Genomic DNA, 12,200 nt, shown 5'->3' on the forward strand with positions numbered 1-12,200 from the left:
GCTCAGGAATGCGGAGAGCAGTGTCCTCCTGCTTTACTGTGTTTCCTGTTCCAGTCCGCACCATTGAACCACACCGGTTATTGTGGGACTTAAATAGTTGTGGTTTTAAAGGAAGCCTTTGCTGGCGCATCCTGCAGGGCCAAGCACAGCCTGGCTGGAAGCGTGCATTTCGTTCCCCAGTTGCATTCCGTGTCCATCTGTTATCATGCAGATAAACGGACGTTCACTAACAGTCCTAATGGGGAACGTGGTTCCTTTCGTTATAAAAGAAAACTAAAATGAAAATTAAAACTAAAAGCATTGACAGTGTTAATATGCTTCAGAGAGTACAGTAGTTCCCCCATATTTGCGGTTTCAACTACAGTCAACTGCAGACTGAAAAATATTAAATGGAAAATTCCAGAAACAAATCATAAATTTTCTATTGCATGTTGTTCTAAGGCAGCGGTTCTCAACCTGTGGGTTGCGACCCCTTTGGGGGTCGAACGACCCTTTCACAGGGGTCGCCCAAGACCATCGGAAAACAAAAAGATACTTACATTATGATTCATAACAGTGGCAAAATTACAGTTATAGAGTAGCAACGAAAATAATTTTATGGTTGGAGGTCACCACAACATGAGGAACTGTATTAAGGGGTCACGGCATTAGGAAGGTTGAGAACCGCTTCTCTAAGGAGAGTAATGAAATCTCGAACCATCCCACTTTGTCCCAACCAGGATGTGACTCATCCCTTTGTCCTGTGTCTCCTCGCCACATGTGCTCCCTGCCCGTTAGTCTTACCGTGTTTCCCCGAAAATAAGACCTCACTGGAAAATAAGCCCTAGCATGATTTTTCAGGATGCTTGTAATATAAGCCCTACCCCAAACATAAGCCCCAGTTAAGATCATCAGCCAGACATGACTGTTTGAATACGTGTAGATTTTTTATACATGAATAAAGGAATAAATAGATTGTTGGAGCAAAAATTAATATAAGACCCAGTCTTATTTTCGGGGAAATACCGTAGCAGTCACTTAGCGATCAGATGGACTGTCACAGTATCACAGTGCTGGTGTTCAAGTCATCCTTATTTTACTTCGTAATGGCCCGAAGCGCAAGCGTAGTGATACTGGTAATTCAAGATATGCCAGAGAGAAGCCATAAAATGCTTACTTTAAGTGAAAAAGTGGAATTTCTTGACTTAATAAGGAAAGAAAACATCATAAGCTGAGGTTGCTAAGATCTGTGGTAAGAATGAATCTTCTATTCGTGAAATTGTGAAGAAGGAATAAGTTTTGCTCTCGCACCTCAAACTGCAAAAGTTACAGCCGCAGTGTGTGATAAGTGCTTTAGTTAAGATGGAAAGGCATTAAAGTTTATCACAGATAGGTATGTATGGGAAAAAACATAGTATACATAGGGTTCAGTACTATCCAAGGCTTCAGGCATCCATCCACTGGGGGGGGGGGGGTTCGCCTTGGAACGTATCCCTAGAGGATGGAGGGCCTACTGTAACTTTTTTCTAACAGAAAAGGCTCTCGAGCATTAAATGCCTTAAGCTCAGAAAACCTACAAGTTGGTTGCTTACGGGATTTTCTCTCGTTTCTTAAGGTTCGGCATCGGTGGTGTGAACTCATTGTTAAGCACAAATACACAAAAGCCTACAAAACTGTGGAGAGATTCCTTCAAGAAGATCAGGTGAGTTTCATTTTTCAGCAGGTGGGGATTCTCTACATGCTGTCCCCTGTCTGGTGCACTTAATGCAGGGACCCAAGTTGCCGACATCTTGTATAACAAATATTTAAACATTTTCCAGTGATTTTCAGGGAGTTGGTAGACGCTCACCCACCACATGCTTGAGCTGATTTTTCTCTCTTGGTGTCCCTTTACATTTGAGCCATACCCCTCCGAGGCGCCCTTGATGTTCTCTAGCTGAGGCCCACTGCCGTCACCAGGTGAGGCAAGTGCAGCTTCGCAGGTCCAGGTCAGGGCCATGTCTGTGCCTCCACTCACCCTAATTTAAAATATGTGTGAAGATTAGACTGGGAGAGCCTTGATCGGCTATAACAGCCTGGTCTGTGTCTGCACCTGCCTCTCCAGGCCAGACCCTGTGCCAAGTGTCTTTCCTGTGAGAACTTTCCTCACTGTTCACCAGGGGAAAGTGGCCATCTTCCAAGGAGTCGCCACAGGAAGCGTGTGTGTGCGTGACCGTGTTTGGGGCTGTCCTCCTTGCTGCCTCTGTGCCCGCCCACACTTGTCCCGCCATGGCTCTCCGTGGTGGTGCATGTGCCTTGGGCTCTGTCTGCCTCTGTGAGTCGGCCTTCAGCACATTCCTGTTGGCGTGACCACTGTGCCTGTGAGCGAGCTTTCTGCGAGCACTGTGGGCTGAACAGAATGGAGCCATGTTTCAGCTGGGGTGGAGAGTGGGGGTAGGGCAAACAAAAGGACTTTTGAGAGGGCCTGAGGATGGGGGGCTGCCAGCAAGTAAGGGCTCAGTATTCCCACAAAGAAAAATACACGACTTTGTACCAGAAGAAATGTCACATTTGCACAGTGGAGCAGGAGGTGTTTGGAAACACGGAGGGAAGTATAAAAAGGACCAAATGCAAGAGACATTTAAGGTCTATTCTGAAAACCAAAATGAACTGCAGTATACTTAGAACCACCGTCTTTGCCAAATAAGGATTACCATATATATTAATATCTCAGCCTTTTCAGGAAAGAATTTTTGAACCGCTAACTAGACCAAGCTCGTGCTGTCTTTGAGATCCTTCTTTTAATTTGCTCCCACAGCATGCAGTCCAGGGCATAACTAAGCTTGGAACAAGAGAGAAGGCAGAACCAAAGGGGTCTTTGGTCTTCCAGAACATAATTGGCTGTTTTTAAAACTGGAGGGAAAGGCAGATGGGAGTGTTTGCAGCATTGTGTCGGAAACAGTGGAGCCAGTGTTTGCCGCAGTGGTGGGACTGTTGAGAGAACTGGGTCGGGCTGGACCGAAGCAGCAGGCATCTCTCCCCAGGGGGCATGATGACTCTTCTGGCCCGTGGCTGCCGTGGGACCTGGTGGCCTTCGTTTCCCAGCAGTGCCTAGGGACACCCTTTCCCAGGAAGGAGGCCTGTGTCTCTGTGATGTATGCTGGGCACCTAGATGCTTTTTTCAGCTGCACAACAGGCTTCCATGGTCACCGTTATGTGACCCTCCTTGTCTCTACCCAGAGCATTCCTGACACAGTCACCACTAGAGAAACGTTCAGTCCGTCATCAGTTGAATCGCCAAGGTTCTGTGGACGGACTTGACAGCTGAGACTTCCTTGGAGTTTCAATGAAAACAGGAAGGAGAAGGGGATTGAAAGCGACAGGTTCCAGGGTCGAACCATTCAACTGTCCTCTCTTTTCCTGGGTCTTTGCAGTTTCTAAACCAGCAGGTTTGTGTGAAACAGGCATAGACGGTGCATGTGCGGACGCAGAATTGCTTCTCCTCATTGGCCTCTGTGTCTCCACAGGCCATGGGCATTTACCTCTACGGGGAGCTGATGGTGAGTGAGGACGCCAGGCAGCAGCAGCTCGCCCGACGCTGCTTTGAGCTGACCAAGGAGCAGATGGACAGATGCTCAGCTCAGGTGGTGGCCGAGATGTTATTTTAAAGAGGTAATTCTCTCACTGTCCTGTCCCCACTGTGTCTCCTGGAGATTCCTCTTAGGAGCCAAACAAATCAATAACTAAATGGTGAGCCAAGAGCACCCACGGCCTCAGTCCTCTGCTCCAGCTCGGGTGGCCCGCTGGCCTTGGAAAGCAGGGCACCTGCCGCCAGCGTGAGGCCAAGGCCCTGCAGCACATCATCTGGTGAGTGGCCACCAGAAAGCAGGGGCTGTCCGCCCCGGGCAGAGCAGCTGGCTCTCCTTGGCGTCATTTTGTTACTAGTAGAAGCAAAAGTCAGGAGAACACCTTACTGACACGGGAGTGCGTTCCCAGGCTGCCCAAACCCTCCCAAACCATCTGGGGTTGTGTGAGCACCTGACCTTCTCCTCCCCAGGTTGTCCCCGCCTGACCACAGAGGTTGGCAGGAGGGCCTCGGCCACACACATCACGCCGCCGCCTGTCCTCAGGCAGGCTTCCATGTCTGTGCAGAATCTGTCCCCAGCTCACGGTGGAGTGGGCATCCTAAAATATTAAAAAATCGCTTCTGCAGTTAAATGTGCCTGGAATTGGCCTGCTAGATTTACATCCTAGCAGTCAGGTTTTAAATGTAGGTTTCTGCATTTTAAAAGTAAGCAATGGTGCATAAAGTTTTAAAGTAGGACTGTGGGATAATAAGTTTATTTTTTGCTCTAACAATCATCATTTCTGTGTCTTCTCAGTTTTTCTGCAAGGTTTTACATGTTATACAATAGGGTATGTCTAATTTTGTATCTTTTTTTAAACTTAACATCAAACCTCAAGCATTTTTCATATTATATAGCTTCTCTATCAATATATATTTTATTGGATATTTAATATTTTATATTGGTCTTCTTAATCCATTGTTGGACATTGAGTTTGCTTCTAATGTTTTACTCATATGAACACCATTTCTGTCTATAATGTTTAAGTATCTTATTTAGCTGAGAGAACTTTCATACTGAGGAGAGAAAAAAGTTTTCTAAAGTGTGATCCTGTTCTTCCAGAAGAGTCTAGGAGCCGTGTCGGCCAGGAGACGGCAGTGGTGGCAGCGGCTGTACATCTTGTAGTGACACAGCTGTGTGCAGACACTGCCCAAAGCTCCGGGCGGCCTCGGGTCCTTGTCACAGATGGGCCAGTGTAAATAATGGAACCGTTGCACCGTTATCTTGTTGCCAGCCTCACACAGTGATCTGTATAAATCACATTTCTCTTTAGATGTTTAATTTCAGGGAGAGTGTGTGTTCCTTGAAATGTGTCGCTTGGGCAGACTGTGCCTTATCCTGCCCCGTGTTCCGAGCTGTGGAAACCACAGCCGACGTAGCTCTCATAAGTCTCGCCGTGAGTTGTGTGCCCCAAGCACCTGGCAGAGGTGTGGTCCCCGTGACGAGTGTGCGGTTTTCCTGCCTCCCCTCTAGTCGTCCTTGCTGTCCCTGCCTTCCCCAGATGAACCAGGGGTCATATGCATGCCCCCCGCCCCTCGCCCCCGCTTTCTCAGTGAAGACCAATGACTTGCACCTTCTAACAGTTGGGGTTCTTTCTGAGCCTGAGAGGGGTCCCCCGGATACCCCAGATCCCTTAGCATCTGTGCCCTGGGGTTGAAGGTAAGGACAGCCGTGTTGTCACGCACTGCCACAGGCTGCCTGTGCTCTTTTCATGTCGTGATTTAAAACTGCGCTGGCATTTGTATGGTCAGCTCTGAGTCCTTCTGATTTAAAAAGTTTTACCTCTAGGACACCAAGTAAACGAACAACAACAAAATGAAACCCAGCTGGTAGCGTAGCAGGCCTGGAGGCGGTGTCGTCGCTGCGTGTCCGAGGAAGTGGGCGCACACGGTGTGGGCTTGAGCGCGCAGGCACGGTGGCTCCCGACTGCTCTGGCTGCTTGGGTTCCTGGCATGCTGATTTGTGACTTAAGATTAAAATCACATTGCCAGGGATTACCACGCAACCACGACCTTGGCTGCTCCTCCGGAAGCCATAGTCACTCTCTCCCTGCAGCTCGGAGAACAGACTCCTCTCCTAGCTCTTCTCTGGAAACAAGAAGCCAGCGGCGCAGAAGACACTCGCCGGCCTCTCGCTAGCCCAGCCGACGACCTCTCTGACGAGGTGCAGAGCTTAGCTGATTGGTGAACAGTGACTGGTTTCCGCTTTGTTCACAGTGGCTAAGTTCTGCACCTGAAGAGAAGGTGAGATGGGGACAGTTAAGTTGGAGCCGCTGGGGCAGAGGCCGCCGCTGAGCGGTCAGCTCGAGGCCGAGCACAGTTCTGGAGGAGAGATCTGCTCAGCCCCAACGATGCACTTCCTCCTGTCACAAACGCAAGGAGTGTACTGAAAGTCTGCAGAACTATACATCCACTAATTAGACATCTCTCTGAAAGGTCAAATGTGTTCAAAGCTGCAAAAAGTAATCTTATAAAAAAACTAAATAAAACCAATTGCATCACAAAAATCGAGTAAAACCATGCCGGTGGTTGGTTGCATGTGAGCCAGACTGGGTGCGTTCACAGGACAGCCTTGTTGTTCTTGCCCGAGCACCGTGACTCTCTCTTGTATTTGCAGCCTAGGTCTCTGTCTCCTGCAGCCCCGCGGAGGTCGCCAAGCCGCTCCTGCCAGGCACTGCTTCTTCGGCTGTCGATTGGACCCGTCCTCCGGTGCCTACTGAGCTGATATCAGTTCTCATTTTACACACTGGCTCAGTTCAGCAGGAACAGGAGTCGAGCCCTCCAGCAAAAAGCCTTCCTGTTTGTATGTGCCCAGAGGCTCAGGAGCCGGGACGCCACTCACAAGAAGACAGCCTCGGCGTCGCCCACCAGACCCCAGCAGCAGCATGGCGCCCACCTGTATGTGGTCCTGAGGTGTGGATGTTGGTAGAACCACAAAGCTCCACAGGAATGAGCTCCGCCCTGAAGGCAGAGTGCGTGCAGAGAGCGCCATGCTATGTGTGATGCAGGCACTGCCTCTGCCGGCTTCTGTCACTGTCGCGAGCTGTCTGAGAGCCATGGGAGTGGATGCAGGTCTGAAAGGGCTCGCTCTCTCGCGTCTGTCTTGTGAATGGAGCCTGGGTGATAGCACTGGCTTTCACAGCCACGTGCGAGCAAGGAGAGTGGCCGGGGCCGGCCGGGGCCAGCCATAAGCCCTGTCCTCGGGGCTGTGAGTGGTGGTCTGGGTCTCGACCTGTTCTCCACTGAGTCCTGTCTCCAGAGCAGAGAGCAGAGGCACACAAAGTTACCCGTTTACAAGAATCCCTCTGTTGTGACCCGGCAATAAATTTTATTGCTGTTTCCTTTGCAGGAAAGATCACAGCGAGATTCGTTCTCATAATCTCCTCGTAGCCCTGGTGGGACCAGGATCGCATTGACCCTGGACATCAAAGGAAGGATACAGGCTGCTAAAGCCATCGGCCGACAGCAGCGTCCGCACCATGGTGCTTCTCTTCCAGAGGCGGCTCTCAGCAGAGCGCCTGTGACAGGCGCACCTTCGTAAAGGAGCTCCACGGGGCTGGGTCTCTGTCCCTCACCCTGACATGCCACCTCAGCACACTGCACCTGAATTCCGTCTCTTCAGTTCTTTCACACAAATAATTAAAGATAATCTGAGACACATCAAAAAACCCGCTGGACGTTTGGCGGCAGTCCCCTCAGCATATGGCTGTATTGGATATTTCTGTAATTCCAGAAAGGCACAGGGTTTCTGTATACTGGGACCAGTGAACACCATTTGATGTTCTTCGCTGGGTCATTTCAGAAAGATTCTACAGAATTATTTTGATTGATGAGTCCATTATTTAGTTTTTTCCCAAAATTTTATACTTTTTTGTAAAAGTATAGGATATGAATCTAAGATGTATTAATAATAAAATGTAAGTGTTTTTGTATTCCTGTTTGCTTCTGAATTTAATGCTGTTTTCTTAAAAGAAAACAAAAGGTAGTTTAACAGGCAGCCTTAGTATCCCAGAAGGCCGAGGCTGTATGCGGGCTCTTCTGCTCCACGTGGAGGCATTGGGGAGCGGGGGGAGGTGTTGGTGCTGACATCTCCTTTCTTTCCCACAAATGTTGGAAGTTTCAAAAAAACCAAAAACTTCCCAGTATCATCCAAAGGGTATGATGGTTTAAAACTCCCCCAAAGCCACAAGGGTGGTGCCGTCATGTAATGGCGCAGGGGCTGGGCCCCGAGACTGAACAGGAACCCACGCCGGCCCTGCCTGGCTCGGGCTGTGGCCTCCTCACTGCGTCCGGCCTATTTGGGGTGAAGCATGGTTTTAACACATTTCCTTCATTCAAAGCTCGTGGTCCTCAGAGTTGTTTAGCAGTGACTGTCTTTCCAGAAGGGTTTGCTCTTTGCTCTTACATGTGCTCTGACTATGATGATGTCTGCTGTGTTTACCATATTGGTAGAAGAATCAAAATTTGATTGTTAAATTTGAATAAACACAAGAACGCTGTTTTCTATGAAGAATAAACAATGCTTCCTCCCTCTGATCGGCGTGTGCTCTGCCCTCTTAGGCAGGGCAGGAAGGGCCATGGACACAGCCAGCACCTGCCCACGTGAGGAAGACGCTCGGCCCCTCCCGTGGGCTGTGGACACCAGCCGGCCTTGCTGTTCCAGCAGGTTAGAGCCACACTCTAACCTTTAGAAAAATGGCTGGTCCCCTCCCTCCCGGGGCCACTGAGACCTGCCACTGGTTCTGAGCACTGATCATGGCCAGCGGGCGGCGGTCAGTCGTGCAAGAGCCATCAGAACCCACACCCCAAGTTTTGACCGATCCTGTGGGTGGTTGGCCTGTGCTGCCGGCAGACACAGCATCTTGTGCCAGGTGGTGTCCCAGTGAGTGAGGAAGAGGAAGCCGGCCTCTGAAGGGGCTTCCTGTCTGCTCCAGCCACACCCAGTTACCCACTTCATCCCACTTGATACAGATGGAACAAAGGGGCTTTCTGAGCTTGCCCCTCTAGTGTTTTCTGAGAGAGCCATAGAGAACGTGCTGGGGAGGAAGCTGTGGCCAAGGGCTGCCAGTCAGTAAGGAGACAGGTACCTAAAACTAGAACTCCACATTTTTAAGTGGCTCATCTGTTAAAAAATAACTGTATTAGGAGCTGGCGGACCACCCAGGGTTCCTGATAGGACCTGAGTTAGAAACGCTGTGCTCCACTCGGACCCTTTCCCAGCACGACCATAGTCCCTTCTGAGAGATGCCAGCCGGGGGTGTTTGCAGAGGACCCAGGAGTCCCACCGTCCACACCCGGGATGTGGTGTGCCAGTGAAGGTGTGCCTGCCCTTCCTGGGTTCCCACTGGGGACCAGCCCTGGACAGATTGTGTTGCCAAGGTCACATACTAAGTGACAGCATATAAATGTGGGTCCATGTGGCTCAGCATTTTTCTCCCCACCCCAGTACCTCTTGGTGTGAGCTGTTCATTCAGTAACAAAACTCCTCAGGGACACTGTCTTCGCCCTCGCTCCTGAGTCAATTTGCTCTAAGGGTGGTCCTGGGCCCCTGATTTAGAAGGCATGGAAGCTTGAACTTCAGTTGGCTACACTTAAGTCACCATTGAGAGGTCATGGGCCCATCTGAATGGGAGTTGGGCTCACTTAGCACAATTTCTGACCTCTGGTCCCTGGGCTGAGCGTAGGATATACACTGATGAGAATGAGCCTGTTTCTCAGCAAGTTAATGTTTCCACTGAGCAGAGGGACCAGGACAGGAGGGTCCCACAAGCCACTACTGGTCGCCTGGTCTAGTGAAAGCCAAGGAACCCCAGCACCCCCACCTCCGCTGCTTGTCAGTACAGCTTCCTTGAGCTGTGTGTGAATCCTGAAATGCTGTCAGCATTGACCAGCCAAGCAGGAACCAGCCATTCTACAGGGGCTGCTATGCAACCCCACCCCCACCCCAGAAGTGAAACCCATGTTAGGTGACAGGCTCCCTCCTTGTGAGGCAGCCAGGTCCACCGGGCCCCTTAGGGATGGGGACATCATCAAGCCAGGCAGCTGGCAGTACCCAGGCCAAGCACTGAGGCACAGGACCAGCAGTGTTTTAACTTGGAGGGTACAGGTTCATTCAAGGGGTGAGAAGTGGCGATCCTGTTCTCTGAGCGAGTTAATTGGTTTTGCCAAGCAGCTGTCCCAGGAGAACAAAGCCTCCGGAAGTGCAGGTGCTTCTCTGACCCTTAGAGCACAGGCCCTGTCCCTTCTCAGAGCAGGTCTGCCAGGTCAACCTGTGGTCAGATCCCAGTCCGTCAGCCTCTGATGTCCCGAATGCCCCACGTGTGGGGGAAGTGGCCCCCCGGGCCAGCCACAGGCAGCCCTGTGCCCTCCCGCACCGGGTTAGGCTGAGGGGCTGAGCTTTGGAAGGAGGTGGGGTGCCGGGGCACTGCAAGCCCTCGCTGCCGTCAGGCTCCCAGCGCCAGGCGTTTGGGCGGCAGCCAGCGCAGAAGAGGCTGGAGCTCTGACCAGACCAGGCAGGAAATGGAGACGGAGGGGCCAGTTCAGTTCTCCCTCTTGGCCTCTATTTTAGGATTAAAGGTTTCAAAGCATTTATTTTTATTGGAATTTCAAATCAAAACATGGAAATAACAGTCTCCATCTCGAGCAAGGTACAGAGATGTCACATTAGCAGGCAGAACCCAGTGCCCCAAATGTAGGAAGCAGAAATGTAAGCTGCACCTCTAACCTTAAGCCATCCCTTTCAGGGATAAGCCGAGCTCTTCAAGGTTTCAGATGTTTCCGGTACATTTGGGCGTTCTATCCTGATCCCCTGGACGCTGTGTAAAGCCCACCCCCACCCCCCGAGGCCTGGGGATGGGGCCAAGGGAACCATGTACAAGGTGTGATTAAACAATACAGTGAATGTTTAAATATTAAAAACGTCTTTACAATAAAAGACGCATTGCCATTAATCCCCCTCAAAATACTTCCCCTTGCTTCAAACACACTTATCCCATCGTTCTTGCCACTTTCTGAAGCAGTTCTGGAAGTCCTCTTTCGTGAGTGTCTTTAGTTGCACTTTCGTGGTTGCCTCTGTGTCCTGAATCGATTCAAAACGTCTCTTTTCATGGTGATTCTGACTTTGGGGAAGAGCCAGAAGTCGCACGGTGCCAGATTGGGTGAATAAGGTGGATGAGGACACACCCGTAATGTTTTTGACAAATTGCCGTACCAGAAGCGATGTGTGACATGGAGCCTTTCCGTTCTGATCACAAAATATGGTGAATGCTTCTGCCGAGTGCCATCCAACAGAAAAGCAAGGATTTTCAATAAGGGAAGTGGTGCATCAAACCTTAGTGACAAGTTTCAACTTGTTGGGTTCAGTCAGTCGGGTGTGAGCTACAGTTGAGAAAAGGTGTGGGTTTTTTGTTTGTTTGTTTGTTTGTTTTGTTTGTTTTTTAGCTGAGCCATCCTGCCACCAGTTGGCAGCTCAGCTCGGGCCGGGAATCAAACCGGCGACCCTGTTGCTCAGAGCTTGCACTCTTGAGTGAGCTCTTAACCAACTGAGCCACTTGGCCGGCCAGAGAAGGTGTGTTTTAAAGTGTGCCATAAATCATCCTCCATCATAACAACGCTCCCTGTCACACATCGCTTCTGGTATACTATTTCTATCAAATAAAAACATTATGGTGTGTGCTCATCCACCTTATTCACTGGGTCTGGCAACAGGCAACTTCTGGCTCTACCCCAAAGTCAAAATGATTCAGGACATCGAGGCAGCCATGACAGTGCAGCTAAAGACACTCATGAAAGAGGACTTCCAGAACTGCTTCAGAAAGTGGCAAGAAGGATGGAATTAAGTGTTCAAAGCGCAGGGGAGAATTTGGAGGGGGATTAATGACAATGTGTCTTTTACTGTAATAACTTTTTTTTAAACATTCACCGGTATTGTTTGATCACACCTCATAGGGCGTCTGCTCAGACAGTGGTCACCCCACCACAGTCTGCCTTACCAAAGACAAATGCACAGGGTGGCTGGAGAGCAAAGTTCAATGACTTATGATCAAGGGCCAATGTTTTCAGAGCTTTCGGTTCTAGGCAAGCCACCTCCTCAGCCTACAGCCAGCCAGCTGGGCGGGGGAATGAGAAATGTGTGAAGGAATCTGCCTAGCTCTTCAGTGAGGCAGACCCACCCTGGGAAGCAAGACAGTCTGTACCAGCGTGTCTCCTGCCAAACAGAACTCTGGGTGTCCCAGACCTGTGGCCTCCAATGGCCAGCCTCCCTGAGGTGACAGGGCCTGCCACGCCCCATTCCGGAGAAGGCAGGGAGGGAGAGCTGCCCCTGGCTCTCTGCCAGCAGGTGACGAGTACGGTAGCTTTGGGGTAAGACAGTCCCTGCAGCACGCCTCTCGGGCACCTTGTACTGCGTCGCCTCTGGGAGCGGAGAGAGGGCGAGTGCCCTCTGTGCAGGCCTTAGCCACTGCATGGACCTACACGGGCCCAGAGGTGGCAGCCCCAAGCCTGGAGTTCCTGGAGCCATTTCAGCCCAAGGTCACGGCTGGATGTCTGGAGCCTGAGGGGCCTGGGGGTTTGAAGAGCTGCCTGCACCTCCCAGGACAGTGCCCATAGGCCAAGCTCA

At 50.6% G+C, this 12,200-nt stretch overlaps 1 protein-coding gene across 15 annotated transcripts in view; it reads left to right on the forward strand.

Moving 5' to 3' along the window:
• AOPEP (aminopeptidase O (putative)) overlaps positions 1 to 12,200 on the forward strand; it is a 433,403-nt gene that overhangs the window by 380,926 nt on the left and 40,277 nt on the right. For 4 of the 15 annotated variants that reach the window (XR_002126902.1, XR_002126903.1, XR_002126906.1 and 1 more), the window contains one exon: positions 1,595 to 1,681. Coding sequence is in view for 6 of the 15 variants with exons in the window: in XM_019668784.1 (XP_019524329.1) it covers positions 1,595 to 1,681; positions 3,486 to 3,626 (228 nt within the window). In the remaining 9 variants the exon portion in view is untranslated. Of the gene's footprint in view, positions 1 to 1,594; positions 1,682 to 3,485; positions 3,631 to 4,646; positions 7,516 to 12,200 lie in introns of those variants that run through there. The other 11 variants (XR_002126899.1, XR_002126900.1, XM_019668789.1 and 8 more) reach the window with 8 other exon arrangements.

Source organism: Hipposideros armiger, unplaced genomic scaffold (assembly GCF_001890085.2).
Source record: "Hipposideros armiger isolate ML-2016 unplaced genomic scaffold, ASM189008v1 scaffold_539, whole genome shotgun sequence".
In the NCBI taxonomy this organism is placed as follows: domain Eukaryota; kingdom Metazoa; phylum Chordata; class Mammalia; order Chiroptera; family Hipposideridae; genus Hipposideros; species Hipposideros armiger.